This window comes from Mastigoproctus giganteus, chromosome 5, assembly GCF_048544385.1.
Source record: "Mastigoproctus giganteus isolate SK-2022 chromosome 5, ASM4854438v1, whole genome shotgun sequence".
In the NCBI taxonomy this organism is placed as follows: domain Eukaryota; kingdom Metazoa; phylum Arthropoda; class Arachnida; order Uropygi; family Thelyphonidae; genus Mastigoproctus; species Mastigoproctus giganteus.
The window spans coordinates 12,477,634-12,493,921 of NC_143579.1; the positions used below are offsets into that span (position 1 = coordinate 12,477,634).

General features: G+C 37.1%; 1 protein-coding gene across 5 annotated transcripts in view; it reads left to right on the plus strand.

Moving 5' to 3' along the window:
* The window catches only part of LOC150085175 (ketosamine-3-kinase-like), a 143,619-nt gene that overhangs the window by 75,523 nt on the left and 51,808 nt on the right, over positions 1–16,288 (plus strand). For all 5 annotated transcript variants that reach the window (XM_090373068.1, XM_090373064.1, XM_090373066.1 and 2 more), the window contains exon 7: positions 10,520–10,694. In XM_090373068.1, the coding sequence (XP_090229194.1) occupies positions 10,520–10,694 (175 nt within the window). The remainder of the gene's footprint in view (positions 1–10,519; positions 10,695–16,288) is intronic.

Sequence of the window (16,288 nt, forward strand, 5' to 3'; positions counted from 1 at the left end):
CATCAAATTTATTTACTAAACTCCTAGCATTGGTGTACACGCAAGTATACTTGCACCTGTTTCTATTCTTAGCTACCCTAACACAACCCATGTGTTTACTTGTACCGCAATGGCTCCCAGCAGTCTCTGAAATACCATGCATTTTGTTTTTCAGGCTTCTGCTCATTCTAATAGAAGCAGTGCAAGAATCTCTTTCACCTCTGCCAGTGGCTACTGTCAATCTATTGGTCTTTGTCTCTCAATAACACTTGCTATATTTCATTAGCAAGTGTTATGGTGTCATCTTTCATTGTACCCTTATTGCTACTTTTCTGTATTAGTATTATAACTCATTATCACATAACAAAATGTTAAAAGAGACCATGCTGCACTGAGTGCAACATTAAAATTTAGAATAGTTTAATAAATAAAAATATGTAATACAGTCGGTCCTCGTATAACACGTGTTTGCATTACACGAATTCGATCATACACGATTTATAAATAGGGGAACGTTATCTTATATAACACGAACCGAATTCGCTTATACACGATTCGCCTTTGTGTTTACAAGAAATGGCAGTCGAATGCGGAATCACCCCAACTGAACGCAACACGATAGGAACGAAGAAGATTCTGAAAATGTATTTATGTGTTTTATATCAGTGAAGGGGAAACACATTTCGCCATAATAACGTAAAAACCAACAATTCCAGCTATCGATATAATCGCAAATGCAATTAGATGGAGTTTACTACCAGTTTATAACAGATTCCACTAGCAGAAACGCAACTGGAAATTGTTTTTATTGTTTTATGGTAGTAACCCCCAGAAATGTGCTTTAGTAAAATGTGAGGTGTTAATAGTGTATCTCGGCCTTTACGGTGTTGTTTATTCAGTTGCTACATGCGCGCAGCTTTGTCTCTGTGTATCAAGCGTGCCACCTCGTTTGTAATTGCGCTTTATTCCATAAAACTTAGTAAAATACTTAAAAGGTGTGAAAAGGAAGCGTCCTGGCGAAGACACTGCAGATTCAGAGAGAGAAAAAAAAAAGCAATAACGATAAACAGAGGCGGACTGGGTCAAAAATTCTTACCCGGGAAAATTTATAGTGGCCTCATACTACGGTTTATGGCCAAAATCACACCGGCCTCCGGCCCACCGTGGTTTCTCCCGTAAGGCTTATGGCCAGTCCGCTTCTGTCGATAGAGAAAAAATATGAAATTGTGAAATGCTTTGAGCGAAATGAAAGACCATGTGATATTGCACGTGCTACAGACCTAAATGAGGCAACGCGGAGAATTACAAAGAATGCAGAGAAAATAAAAACAACTTTCATAGCGGGAACAACTCAAAGTGTAATTAAAATCCATTAGATTAATACACAAAGGAATTGGAAGAGATGGAACGGCTGTCATCTCTTTGGATAGAAAATCAAACAAAAAGCAAGTTTGCTTACGATAGAAGCAAAAGCATTAGCAATATTTTATTACGACTTACGTATTATAATTTATACTTACGTACAGCAAACCCCCGCTATTCGCGGTATCTGTATTCGCGGTTTCGCGTATTCGCGATCGCCGATTTAATATAAAATGAAACCTAAAAAAATGTGAATTTTAAAGCGCCGTGAATATTTTCCGCCATAAAAAACATGGGCGCGGCTAAAATTATCTTTCCCGGTCAAAACAGGCTCAGTGGGTGGGGGAGAGCGGTGAAAAAATCGCGAGCGTGGATGTTTCTCGGTAATCCTTGTTCAGTATGTGTTAGTCATGGAAGGTTTCGTCGTTTACTTTTAATTTATATGCTTATAAACAATAAATTTATCAATTTATAAATTGATATGCTTCCAAAAGTGATAAATCTACCGTTTTGCAGTGTTAAAACAGAGTTTTTCGAGTGTGTTAACGGAAGAAAGTGACTTTATTGTGGACAAATTCTTTCTAACCCCTACAAAAATATGGCTACGAATAAAAAGAGAAATGTGAAAATATCAAAGAAGGTGATAACATTAGCGAATAAAATTGAGTTATTAGACAAAATTTCTAATGGTGAAAGTGTCTCCTCAGTGGAAAAACATTATAAAATCAATGAGTCAACGGTACGATCAATCAAGAAATCGGAAGAAAAAATCCGCCGTAGTGTCCGTGAAAACGCGCTAATTGCTTCAAAAATTTGCTCTGTAACTTGTGATGTTAAATTAGAAAAAATGGAAAAGGCTTTAAATCTGTGGATAGAAGACCGAACTCGAAATAAAATTCCGTTAAGTTCACTCATCATTCGCGAAAAGGCAAAACTCTTTAGCGAAACTGGTGATAGCACTGGCGGGACGTTTTTTTTTGCTAGCAAAGGCGCTGGTTTGAAATTTCTAATAAATATTACATTTAATATTAAATTGTTTCTTATTTTCATTTCGATGCCATATGCTTGCATTTCACTATGTACTGTCTATGTACATAGTCATATTATGAAGGTACATATAATACATACATAGACAAAATTTTTGACTAGTTTTTCTTATATATTTCATACTTTGGAACGGAACCCCTTTATTACTATGGGAGCCATAACTCAGTATTCGCGACATTTCTCAGGAACGTAACCCCCGCGAATAGCGGGGGTTTACTGTATTATAAAATACGTAAGTATTTTATTACGACTATTTTATTTAATATAATAAATTTTTTACGAATAAAATACGTATTTTATCCGTAAAAAATACTTTATTATAATATAATATTATTTTTATTACGTATTTTAATCGTTATAAAATACGTAAGTATTTTATAACGATTAAAATTACCCGATTATTTATTGTGTTTGGTAATGTTTTGGTTCCAAATGTGTGTTCAATCTTGGTTGGTCGGCACCTAACCCTACTTTTCCCATAGGGCCTGTTGTTTATATTGCACGATTTTACATTGCACGAGGGTTTCTAGGAACGCAACTATCGTGCTATACGAGGACAGACTGTATTCCAAATGGCTTCCTCATCAGTGGCTAATATTAAAAAACTTAAGTTTAAACAGCACTAGTTCTCATGCACTGCTAATGCTGTGAATAATAAAGAAATGGAGAAGAGTTTTCTAGTCAATGTTCTCAAGACAAAGGGAGAAAGGGATTATTTCCCTTTTTCTTGAGGACTTTAACTAGAAACTCTTTTTTATCATTTACAGCACTGGTGGTATGCAAGTTCTATACCTGTTTAAATGTTTTTTATGTTAGCTGAAGATGAGTTGAATGCATATCTCTGAATCATTATTTCTTAAATTATGACTGTTGTATGTTTCTAACCATAGCTTTAGCTGACTGAGATGGGACTCCTCTGTGTTGAAGGTAGGCCACTGCTGCCTGATTTCTTTGCTGTCTGGCTGAAAATCTTCCAATTGCTTGTTTATAATAGGAGTTGGGTATGGTGACACTTTTCTCATTGAAATTATTGGAGAGGATCAAGTGAATATCTTAAGTCTTCACAAACCCTTTAATTTCAAATCCTTCGAAAACCCTTCAGATAAGGAAGCAGTTGTAGTGCTGCCACATAGGTTTCTAAAATACAGTGATGGGACCCATTACTGTTACTGTTATCTTTTGTTCCTCATTTCTGGCTGTCAGTTTGATAAGATGGTTTTATGCAATATTTGGCCAAATCACAGGCATAGCATCCTGACTTTCTTACCACTAGGAAATGGACCCAGCCAGTAAAAGTGTGGTATGTCACTGTATTTCAGGAAATGTGCAACATCTCAGTGTCTCATCTTCTAGTAGTGCACAACATAAATAGATGACGCTTGGATTGCCCAGACTTCCATTAACTTAGTCACCATCTCCTTCTCCCTCCCTGAATTAGGCTTCCATCAGGCAGCTGTAGCCTTCAGTTTACACAGTCAACATTATCCTGCAATTGCATGGGGAAAATCAAATCTCAACCACCTACCCAATCCCAGATTCAGTCAACGTTATCCTGCAGTTGCATGGGGAAATCAAATCTCAACCCCTACCCAATCCCAGATTCAGTGCCTTCCACTTAGTGGGTTAGTTAGAAACTGGTAGGGATATATGCTATTTGTCTGAAACTAGGACATCATTGGCAGCTGTTTCAAGACACTGGTTTCTTATCAGATAATGCATGGCCTCTATTAATGAATGTATATTAGCTGTGAATAATGTATTGAGTCTAAATGAGCAGCCATTTGATGCATAATTTAAGATGTAGATGCAGACTAGATATGATCTGGATGCAAATCTCTGAGATCTAATGATCTAAGATGCAGTCAAATAGCAGACAGTGTCTTCAATACAATAAGCATCCTCCAATCCACTCAATCTTTTTCAGAAGTCCTTACATGCAGCCCATCCAATATCAGTCCAGAGATTCAGATCTGGCTCATCTCCCAGCACAGCAGTGGATGACCTACTTCACCCAGTAGGAGCCTACCTGTTCATGCTAACATCCTCAAAAATACTCACAGATGTCACGATCTCTTGGTTACTTGGTGTACCCAGTGTATCACTTCTCTAGTCTGTCAGTCAGAAAGCCTGGTACACCTATAGAACAGTTCCTTATTGCAGCATCTCAGTTTATTTTATGATGAAATTTGATCAGACTCTGTTGACACAGTGAGAAAATATATTTATTTGTTTATTTATGATTATATTTTTTTATGCTGACCCCAAACACAAATTGTTTGTAACCCTATAGTACTGTTATGTGAGTTAAAAAGGGTGAGAAAACAAAAGATACTTTAAGTTGAACTTGACGCTGTGTAGATTTTACTCAGAGAATTATAGCTTGAAAGATTTAGTTATCTGAATAACAATCACAGATAAAAACTTCTTTACAAAGAAAACTCACCTCGCCAACCTGATTACTTAAAATCTATATGGAAAGTTGAAACTAAGAAAAGAAAGTAAAACTGAGTGGTAGAAAAGTGTGAACTCTGTAAAGAACACATCAAAGGAGAGTGTACATTTATTTATAGTTGTCATTTATAGAAAAGGGGTGGCATATTGACATAAAAGTAGTTTTTTATTCTTCTTCACTTTGGCATCATGTTCAACAATCCCAGTAAACCCTCTTACAATATCAGCAACCTAAACAATATAGTTTATCTTATTAATTGCCAGCCAGCCTCCCCAGCAAAATATGTTGGCTCAACCTGAGTTAGGTATGGCTGCAATGATGTTTCTAATATGTGCACTTAATTAATTCCACACTTATGCCATTCATAGCAGAACTGCTCCCACAGAGATTTCATTGTATGCCCAACTCCATGCACATAAGCCCCAATTGGATGATGCCAAAATTTTTGTTAAACTAAATAATGACTATAAATTATGGACAATGGAAGCACTGGCCATTGCCCAATACATATCAGAGTATCCGCACATGCTGAAAGACACCCTCCTCCCTCCCCTGTCGATTTTCTTGAATCTGGTGCTTAGACAAAATTAAATTCATCAATTAAAAAAATAAATAAATCTGTTATTTGTCTAAACTTGGAAACTATAGCAGTAACCAAGCCTTTAAAAGTCTGTGTTCTTTCTTCAAGCATCCTTATTCAATGATTGACAATGATGACTTTGAAAAGAGATGTGTTTTTCTCACCACTTTTATTTTAAGTTTTCCCACATCCCCTCATTTTTTGAAATGACTGTGGGTACACCTCCTTTGATATGCACTTCATGGAGGTCATGCTTTTTTCACTCTTTCCTACTTCTCAGTTTCCCTTTCTTTTCCTTGTTTCAACATTCCATGTGGAATTTAATAAACCAGAGATATGTTATCTTTGTAAAGAATTTATCTCATTTAGGATTTCTGTAGATTGTATTTTCAGGAAATACATATGAAGAAAGGTTGTTCCAAGAAATAGAAGGGATAATGAAGAAGAGGAAAAGTTAGTTCAATGAGTTAGAAGTTGATCTGTGAATGGATATTAATTAGTTAATGCATGTGGTTGGACTGGTTTAGAAGAAAGAGAAGGAATTGCAGATGCTGATTCAGAAAAACATTTAAATATCTGTAGAAAAGACACACAGCAGAAACTGAAAGTCTGTGTGGGAATGTAGGGAATGGGGTAAGTTTGTAAATGAGGAATCATTAATTAATCTGACTTCTCTCTTTTGGAAAGTTCCTAAAAGTTTAAGAGCAATTTTCAGGACCCCACAATATTCCACCATAGGGTAGATCTGTGATTTATATATTTTCAATTGCTGTTTAGAAGAAACTGTGAGCAAAAGAGGAAATTTACTGTTTTTAGTGCAGAGGAATCAGCATTTGTGACATGCATGTGCCAAGAAAGATTAGAATTCAGGGTTATTCTGCTCATAAGGATATGTGATCTTGTTTAGAAATCTGAGTGTTGCTAAAGTGAAAAATGGTACATGGAAATATCAGACTCTTTTTGACATAAGCCTTCTTTTGGCTATCATGGCTTTGGCATATTACAGATGGCACTGTTATCAGTTACACAACAAGAATTACTAATATCTCTTAAGCCAATACCATCACTAAAAAAAAAATCTGCTATTTGTCTAAAACTTTGAAACCATAGCAATCTCAAGAAGCACTGACCTCTCAACAGACAATGCATGGCATCTATCATAGCTGTAACCAGAGCAGAGAAAGTGAGGTACTTTCCCAGAGAGTAAAACATAGGATTTAAAAAAATATATATATATGTAATGTAGTTACATTTTTTTTTTGCCTTTAAATACAGGAAAATACATACTAATAGTATTTGACATATAGTGCAAAGAAGCCACAGGCTTTTGCTGCAATGGCCAAAAAAAAAAGAAAAAAAAGTAGATAAGAAAATATAAATTATCTGCTTTTCTCCTCATCCAGTTGACCGGTGAATTTATTCAAACTGTCAGCCTCAACTACGATTCGCTGGCTAAAAGAAAACTTCCTACAGTCTAGTCTAAACCTCTTCCCTTGTAATTTGAATTTATGTTCTCTAGTTCTGGAATTCTTTATAACAGTGAAAATTTCACCTTCATTCATTTTAATAATCTCTCCCAGGGCCTTATAAATCTCAATCAGGTCACCTCTGAGGTGCCTGGTTGCTAAGCTCTGTAACCCACAAATTAGAATATTTTTCCTTGTACAGTTGCCCTTTTGCTGATCTCACTTTCAAGAAGCTGCCTGTCTGGACTGCTCAGAAAACTTCACATCTGACTGCACTATTATCCCTAGATCTTTTTCATTCTCCACTACCCTGAGTGTAGTACTGCACAGTTGGTATGTTACTCTGGGGTTACTGCTACCCATATGCAGTATCCATTATAGCATTGTAGGATGGTGACAACTGAAGTTTAACATTTGTCAATGTTAAACTTCAGTTCCTCAGCCCATCGGCTCAACTTTTCTAGATCCTGTTGCAGTAGTGTACTGTCCTTACTGCCGTTAACAACCCTACCAACCTTCGTATCGTCTGCAAACTTGGACATTAAGCCTGATATACCTTCATCAATATCATTAATAAATACAGAAAACAACAATAGGCCCAACATGGACCCCTGGGGAACTCCACTAACAACAGTAGTCCATGAAGAGCAGTGATCCATTGAGTGTTTTCTCCCACTCAATCCTCCTTTTATCCATTGTAGCAACTTTTTTTTTTTTTTTATGAAAACTCCAAACATGAAAGGTATCAAAACCTGTAATGCTTAGTACCATGCATGGGTTGATGGAGAGGGAGGGGATGCTGGAAACTTTGCTCTGGTGACTAAACCTGGGTTTCACCACTTCAAGCCTCACTCTTAATGTCATACTGCTCCAACTTGTACAGTTGTCTTCCATGTGCAGGGCTCACATCTGGTGAGTATGGGCTTGGCACACCTAGGGTCCTGAGCTGGATGTCATCATTCTTCCCTTTCTTGGTGATTCCCTTCTTCTCTCTCTCTCTCTCTCTCTCTCTCTCTCTCTCTCTCTCTCTCTCTCTCTCTCTCTCTCTCTCGCTCGCTCTCTCTCTCTCTGGATAATTCAGAATTTTTTTTTTTTTTTTTTTTTTTGGCTGGTGCAGCATAAGCCATAGGCTTCCTTGCACCATACAGTTAATAATAATAATAATAATGTGCAATAGTATCTAAAGCTTTCTTAAAATCCAAGTATATGATATCAAAATTATTTTTTGAATCCTGTGATTTGAAAGGTATTGAGATTTATACTTAATACCTGTCAAATACAGGTAACCCTTGTATAATATCGTAGTTACGTTCCTATGAAATCTTGCCATACAGGACTAAGAACCAGTACAAAAAGGGGGGTTACGTTCCAAAAGCTAACAAAAATTCACCTTTTTTTTTTATAACTATTGGAAACTTAATTTTTATTAAAAAGAGTAATAACTGAACAAATGTCTTACAAACTGTGATAGATATAAGTCAGATAATGTATGTTCATTTAATTTTCTTCCTCTTCGCTGAGCACAATCAAATGAAGGTTTTCTCTGTTGCAGAATATCTTCACCTTTTGAACTTTCTTCTGCAGTATCTAGATTTTGCGCATCTTCTGATCTCTTTAAAAAAATCAGTAATCTGGGATCGTTTGCTTTTGTTTGATATATCTTTTTAAATTGTATGGTATGGAGCTAAGCAGTTTTGAAGCTCCCTTTTGAATTTCATGTTCTTTTAGTCAAGGATTTACATCGAAAAAATAAGATTCTAATTGCTCAGCTAAGTGTATGCTTTTTAGTGTAAAATTTTGAACCAGAATTTTCATCTGCGCTATCATCCTCTGAATTCATTTGGTTTACCTCTGATGCCATTTCCACCAAATCTGTTTGCCAGCCTCTTTTTCTATCAGTAATTCTTAAATGTCTTCAGTAGTCATATCAACTTAGCAAGTTCTACTATCACACCGATTCCGTTTTCTGCCAGTTCAACCATATTTCCTGAATGAACTGACTCTGGCCATGCATTTTTCCAACACTCATTTACTGTTGATGGTTTTACTTCTTTGAGCAATAAAGCTATGATCCTGACAACCTTTGTATCATCCCTGCCAACCTTTGTATCATCTGCAAACTTCGACACTAAGTTTGATATACCTTCATCAATATCATTGATAAATATACAAAACAACAGTGGGCCCAATACCGAACTCTGTGGAACTCCACTCTGACACTCTAACATTAGTCCACAAGGAGCAGCATCTATTGATTACCACCCTTTATTCCATTGTAGCAACTTACCCTTAATACCACACTGCTCCAATTTGTACAGTAGTCTTCCATGCGCAACAGTGTCAAAAGCTTTCCTGAAATCCAAGTATATGATATAAAAATTATTTTTTGCAACCAGTTCCTTTGCAACTACATCATAGTATCCAATAAAATTTGTCAGACAAGACTTTCCCTTAAAAAAAACCCATGCTGTGTCTGAATTATTGCTGCAGTCTTGTCTAGCTGATCCTGCAATGCATCTTTAACCAGTGATTCCATTATTTTACCCGGAACAGAAGTTAAACTAATTGGTCTGTAATTACTCGTGTCACCCTTTGATCCCCTTTGTGAATTGGGGATCCATTTGCACATCTCCAGTCCATGGGGACCTCCCCTAAGTCCAAGAATGCTCTCATAATTATGGCTAAGTGTTTGGCTTAGTTCCTTTGCTGATTCCTTTAATATAACTGGATAGATCTCATTCAGGTGCCTGTCTTATGTTTAACTTAAACAGTTTCTCCTCCACTTTACTCTGAGTTATTACAAAATCATTAAGCACCCTGCTACAATTTGATAACCTTCTGGCATTTTCCTTCCTTAATAACTCCTCGTGTGAATGTAGATGCAAAATACTCATTCAGTTTGTTTGCTATCTGAGCAGGATCATCAACAGTCAAACCATCGATATCAAGTGGACCAATCTGATTCATTCCCTTCCTTTTAAAGTTTATATAAGTAAAGAGATCCTTGCTGTTTTTCTTAGTATCCTTTGCCAAAGATTTCTCGTAATCTTCTTTCGCTTGCCTAATCTCTTTTGTGACTTGATTACAGACTAGCTTGTATCTACCATAGGCTTCTGTGTCACCTGACAATTTATATGTATCCCATGCACATAAATTGTCAGGCCTAAACCTTGAACAATATTTCTTAATAGGTATGAAACGTCTAGTAGCTTCCACAGAACCTAACATGGGGATTTCCCAACAAAATATTTTTTTGTATAACGACTAGCAAGTTAAAGTGTGGATTCATAAAAAAGAATGGAAATGTCGAAAAATTACATCTAACATAATAGCATGGTTTCAGCTCAAAAATACCATGTTATGTGAGGTTTGCCACAATTCTCTAAACATGTTAGAGCGAAACTAGGTTATATATGTACCATGTTCTGCGAGGATTGCTGCAATTTATCAATTATGTTAGAGCGAAACTGTGTTGTAGAAGTACCATGTTATGGGGGGGGGGTTGCCTGTAGTTATAATCAGGGTGCTTAGATAGTAATACATTAAATAATTTTCAAAGTTGTCATATAATTACAAATCGGTTTATCTTTGAGTAAAATATCCACATTTCTTTTTACTGTTTTTGTTTTACAGTGATATTTGATCCAGCAACATTTTATGGGCATTCTGAGTTTGATTTGTCAATAGCAGGATTATTTGGAGGATTTCCTCATTTATTTTATAATGCATATCATGCACTTATTCCTAAAAGTCCAGGATTTGAGAAAAGGCAGCTCGTCTATAACTTATTTCATTATCTGAACCACTGGTATGTATATATGTGTGCATGTATGAATATATATAAACTATTCAAAATAGTAAATGTAAATTTTGCAGATTGCTTTTTATTATTTTTGGATCAATATTAGATTTTGTAATATAAGTCTCAGTGCCTCTGATATAAAAGAACCTTGCTTATGCAGAAAACTCCTCTTATGAGGGAACATATTCTAAAATGCATACACCCCTTTTAGGGGCTATTTTTCAATATTTCAGTAGAAAGCATATTTTTTTTTTTTTTTTATATGCAGTGTTGTTTGTTCATACCAACTAGAGAAAGTGAGAGAGGATCTGTGTTTGGCATATTATTTGCTGTTTAATACTTGTAATCCATGCGAAAAAAGGTAACATTGCTTTTTTTTTTTTTTTTTTGTATTATTACTTTCTATAAACTTTATAACAAAGTGAAAAGTACTCTTGCTAATTACATTATATGAGCCAGCAAACCACTTGATGTCACTTTAGAACAGCAGAGAATGGTAGACAGAAAATTTTCTGTGTCTGATTTTTTTTCTGGAACCTCCAAACATAAAAGGTATTAAAACCAGTAGTACTTACTATCATGTGTGTATTGAAGTTTAAGAAGATGAAAGACTAGTTGACATTAGATTTGAATTTCTGTAGATTGCAATTTTGAGGAAATACATATGAAGGGAGGTTGTTCCAGAAAACTGAAGTTTGAGGAAATAAATATTAAAGAATAAAAGTTGGTTCTGTGAGTTTGAAGTTGGACAGTAAAAGGATGCCGACTGATTGCAGCATGTGTTCGGAGTGGTTTGGAAGAGAAAGTGGGAATTATAGAAGCCGATTCAAACGAACAGTGCCCATGGAAGTATCTATAGAGAGGCATGCAACAAAAACAGAATGTCTGTGAGACAGAGTGGGAAGACTTTGTAAGAGATGGTTCATTGATTCACCTAACTGCCCTCTTTTGAATGAAATAGGAAAGAGGTAACGAGGGCACCGTCCTAGATGTGGGAACAATATTCCATCGTATGGCAGATTTGGGATTTGTACAGAGTGAGGAAGTACTTCCAAGAGCAAAAGAGAAATCTCAGTTTTTTAGATAAACCTTTTTGAGTACAGCTGATAAAATGTATTTGATTATGGTTGTGAAATTTTACTTTGGCTGCATGGAATTAAATCTGTGTTTTTTTTGTTTTTTTTTTTGTGTCCCTAAATAATTTGCTATTTGTGGAAAAGATTATTCATGGAGACTGCTTGATTACGATGCTAGAACTGTTCAATTCAAATGTTTCTTTCTTTTTTTTTTTTTTTTTTTTTTTTATGAAAACCCCAAGTACCATGCTTGGGTTGGAGGTTGAGAAGATAAAAGAAGATATTTATTGACATTAGACTTGAATGTCTGTAGACTGTAATTTTCTGGAAATATCTATGAAGGTTCGTCCAGAAAACGGCAGTTGAATGAATAAACGAGGAAGATGAAAAGTTTGTTCTGTGAGTTTCAAGTTGGACAGTAAATGGATGTTGGCTGGTGGTGGCACGGCTTTGAAAGAGAGAGCGGGAATTACAGAAGCCAATTCAAAAGCACATTGCCCATGGAAGTATCTGTAGAAAAGGCATGCAGCAGAAACAGTATGTCTATGAGACAGCAAGTGGAGAGCTGCCCTCTTCTGAATGGAATTTGGGTGCCCCCCCCCCAGATGTAGAAACAATATTCCTAGGTAGGGCGGATTTGCGATTTGCACAGAGTGAAAACAGCTTTCTGGAAGAAAAGTAACACTGAGAGCAAAAGATAAAACCAGTTTTTTAGATGCAGAGGAAGCAGTATTTGTAATGTGCTTGTGCCAAGAGAGATTAGAAGTCAGGGTAATCCCCAAAAGAGATATATCATTTTGCCTAGAAATCAGAGTGCCACCAAAGATAAGCATAGGAGCAGAAGAAGCCTTTTTTGCGAGATATAAGAAAAGACCTGAGTTTTAGAAGGGTTGAAATCAACTAAGTTGTCTTTGCCCCACTGGAGAATTACCTGGAGATCGGCATTTAAGGAATTGTTAGCGGATATTCGAGAAGTTGCAGCTGATTGAGCAGGGCAAGGTTTTTCAAAATGGAAAGTGGAATGTAATGTGCTATCATTGCCAAAACTATGGACAAGATTTCCAGTCAATGGAAGAAGGTCATTAATATACAAGAGGAAAAGAGTAGGGAAAAGAACTGAACATTGGGGAATTAGTGGAGAAGTTTAGAAGACAGAGAGCCATCTACCATCACCCTCAGTGAGCAATCAGAGAGAAAACTGGATAACCAATTACTAAAAACAGTTGGCAAACCATAAGATGGAAGCTTGTTTAGAAGACCTTTATGCCAAACACGATCGAAAGCCTTTGAGATGTCAAGAGCAACTACTTGTGTTTCACCGAACCTTTCCATTGAATTGGTCCATAAATGGGTAACATAGGCCAGAATATCACCAGTGGATCGACATTGACAGAATCCATACTGGCGATCATTGATCAGACTGAAGGTTTTAGGTAGTTTAAGAGTTGGCAGTTAATTGATTTCTACATTACTTTAGAAAGAGTTGAAGTAATTGCAGTGGTACGATAATTGGATGGGAGGGATTTGTCACCCTTTTTAGGAACTGGCTGGATATCAGCACATTTCCAAGCAGAAGGAAAAACACCTTTGGAATAAAAAAGTGAAAAAAGTGGCAAAGAACAGGAGAAAGTTCAGGAGCACAGGTTTTGTAAACAAGTGGAGAAATACCACCAGGACCTGGAACATTAGCATTTTTAGCATTAGCATTAGTAGAGGCATATGATTCAAGAAAGCAAGCTTATAACCCTTCCACTTCATCCTTCCATTCGTTCAAAATACCTGTCCAGCTGAGCCTTAATTTTATTTAGGCTATTAACTTCCACAACAAGCGATGGAAGTCTGTTCCACCAACCAACTACCCGCTGGCAAATTTCCGCACATCTATCCTACATCTGTCTTTCCTCAATTTGAATTTATGCCCTCTCAGGTGATTACTCTAAGCAAGAGGCAGTATCCCATCAGCATTGAGCATGCTCAAACCATTCAAGGCTTTGTACACCACTATCAGATCACCTCGCTGGTGCCTAGTCTCCAGACACTGTAATTTGCAAAACTTAAGCTTTTCTTCGTAAGAGCAACCCTTCATTCCGTTCACTAACCTTGTTGCCCTTCTCTGTACTTGTTCCAGCAGCTCTACATCCTTCTTGAAATGAGGCCTCCAGACCTGTATACAGTACTCAAGGTGCGGCCTGACAATTGCCTTATACAAGGGAATAATCACCTCCCTATCCCTGCTAGAAAAATTCCTGTATATCATTGATAAGACACCATGAGCTACTCTTGCAGCCCGTCTGCACTCCTCAGAGAACTTCATATCTGCCTGCACAATTACCCCCAGGTCCTTTTCATTCTCTACCACTGTCAGTGTAGTACCACAGAGTTGATACGTTGCTCTGGGGTTGCTGTTTCCCCATATGTAGTACCTTACATTTGTCAATGTTAAACTTCATTTGCCACTTCTCAGCCCATCTGCTCAACCTTTCCAGATCCTGTTGCAGCAGCATAGTGTCAGTAGCATCCTTAACAACCCTGCCAACCTTTGTATTGTCTGCAAACTTGGACATTAAGCTTGATATACCATCATCAATATTATTTATAAATACAGAAAACAACAATGGACCCAACACTGAACCCTGAGGGACTCCACTAATAACATTAGTCCACGAAGAGCAGTGTCCATTGATTACCACTCTCTGTGTTCTCCCCTTCAACCATCCCTCTATCCATAGCAGCAACATGCCTCCAATGCCACACTGCTCCAATTTGTGCAGCAGTCTTCCATGTGCAACAGTATCAAAAGCCTTTCTAAGATCCAAATATATAATATCAAAGTTATTCCCCACATCCAGTTCTTTTGTGACTGCATCATAGTATCCAATCAAGTTGGGCAGGCAAGACTTTCCCTTAACAAAACGATGCTGTGTCCGAGCCATAACTGAAGTCTTGTCTAGATGATCCTGCAATGCTTCTTTAACCAGTGCCTCCATTAATTTTCCTGGAACCGAAGTTAAACTAACAGGTCTATAATTACTTTTGTCAGCCTTTGATCCTCCTTTGTGAATTGGGGTTACATTTGCACATCTCCAGTCTATGGGTACCTCCCCTGAGTCCAAAGAAGCTCTCATAATTATGGCTAAGCGTTTGCTTACTTCCTTTGCTGCCTCCTTTAATATAACTGGATAGATCCCCTGCACCCTGGGTCCCTTTTTTATGTTTATCCTCAACAATTTCTCTTCCACATTCCTCCCAGTTATTACAAAATCATCTAGCTCACTGCCAGAGTTTAACTCATTTCTGGCATTCTCCTCCCTGAATAACTCCTCATGGGTGAATGTAGATGCAAAATACTCATTTAGTTTGTTAGCCACTTGAGCAGGAGCATCAACAGTTGAACAATGAATATCCAGTGGACCAATCTGATTCATCCCCTTCCTTCTGGAGTTTACATAGGTAAAGAACTCTTTTCTGTTTTTCTTTGCATCCTTTGCCAAGGATTTCTCATAATCTGCCTTTGCCTGTCTAATCTCCTTTGTGACTTGGTTACAGACCAGTTTATATCTATCATAGGTTTCCATGTCACCCATTAATTTATATGTATCCCATGCATTTTTCTTCTCTGACACATGTCTCATTAGTTCATTTGATATCCATTTAGGCCTAAACCTTGAACAATATTTCTTAATTGGTATGTAAAGCCTAGTAGCTTCCAAGATAAATTCTTTGAATACTTCCCATTTTGAATTTGCTGTTGGTAACATCATCAGTTGGTTTCACTGTATAAAATTTAAATACTGTCTCAGACCATCGTAGTTGCCTTTACGAAAGCAAAAACCCTTCCCTTTACCCCTGATGGTAGTTACCTCTTTGAGTAAATCCCACTTCAGCACACTGATCACTGCCACCTAGTGGTTCATTTATCTGCAGATTCCTAATGCAAGAAGAATCACTACTGATAATCAGATCAAGAGTATTACTCCCTCTGGTTGCCTCCCGAACATGCTGATGTAGAAAACAATCATCCAGAAAATCCACAAAAACCTTGCTAGTGTGTGGGTGACCAACCCACAAATTCCAGTCAATATCTGGGAAATTAAAATCACCCATTATAAGACTCTCCGATTTACTGGCCCACTCTATTTCCCTGTACAGTTTCTTATTATACTCATCAGAGCCATTAGGCCTATAGCACACTCCTACTCTCAATTTTGATCTCCCAAGCTTATGTCACACCAAACTGACTCGACACTGCACTGTCCGGCGATGTCGACTGGCTTCACTTCCTTGGATTTTGTGTTTCTTAACTAATAGCATAACCCCTCCTCCCTTCCTATCCTGTCTATCCTTTCTGTACACATTGTACTCCCCAAATTCCAGTTCTGACTTCCTTATATCTTTGTGACACCACATATCTCTGATATTCCAACAATATCTCCTTTTGGTGTTTTGAGCAATACCTCAAATTCATCAAATTTATTTACCAAACTCCTAGCATTGGTGTACATGCAAGTATACATGCACCTGTTT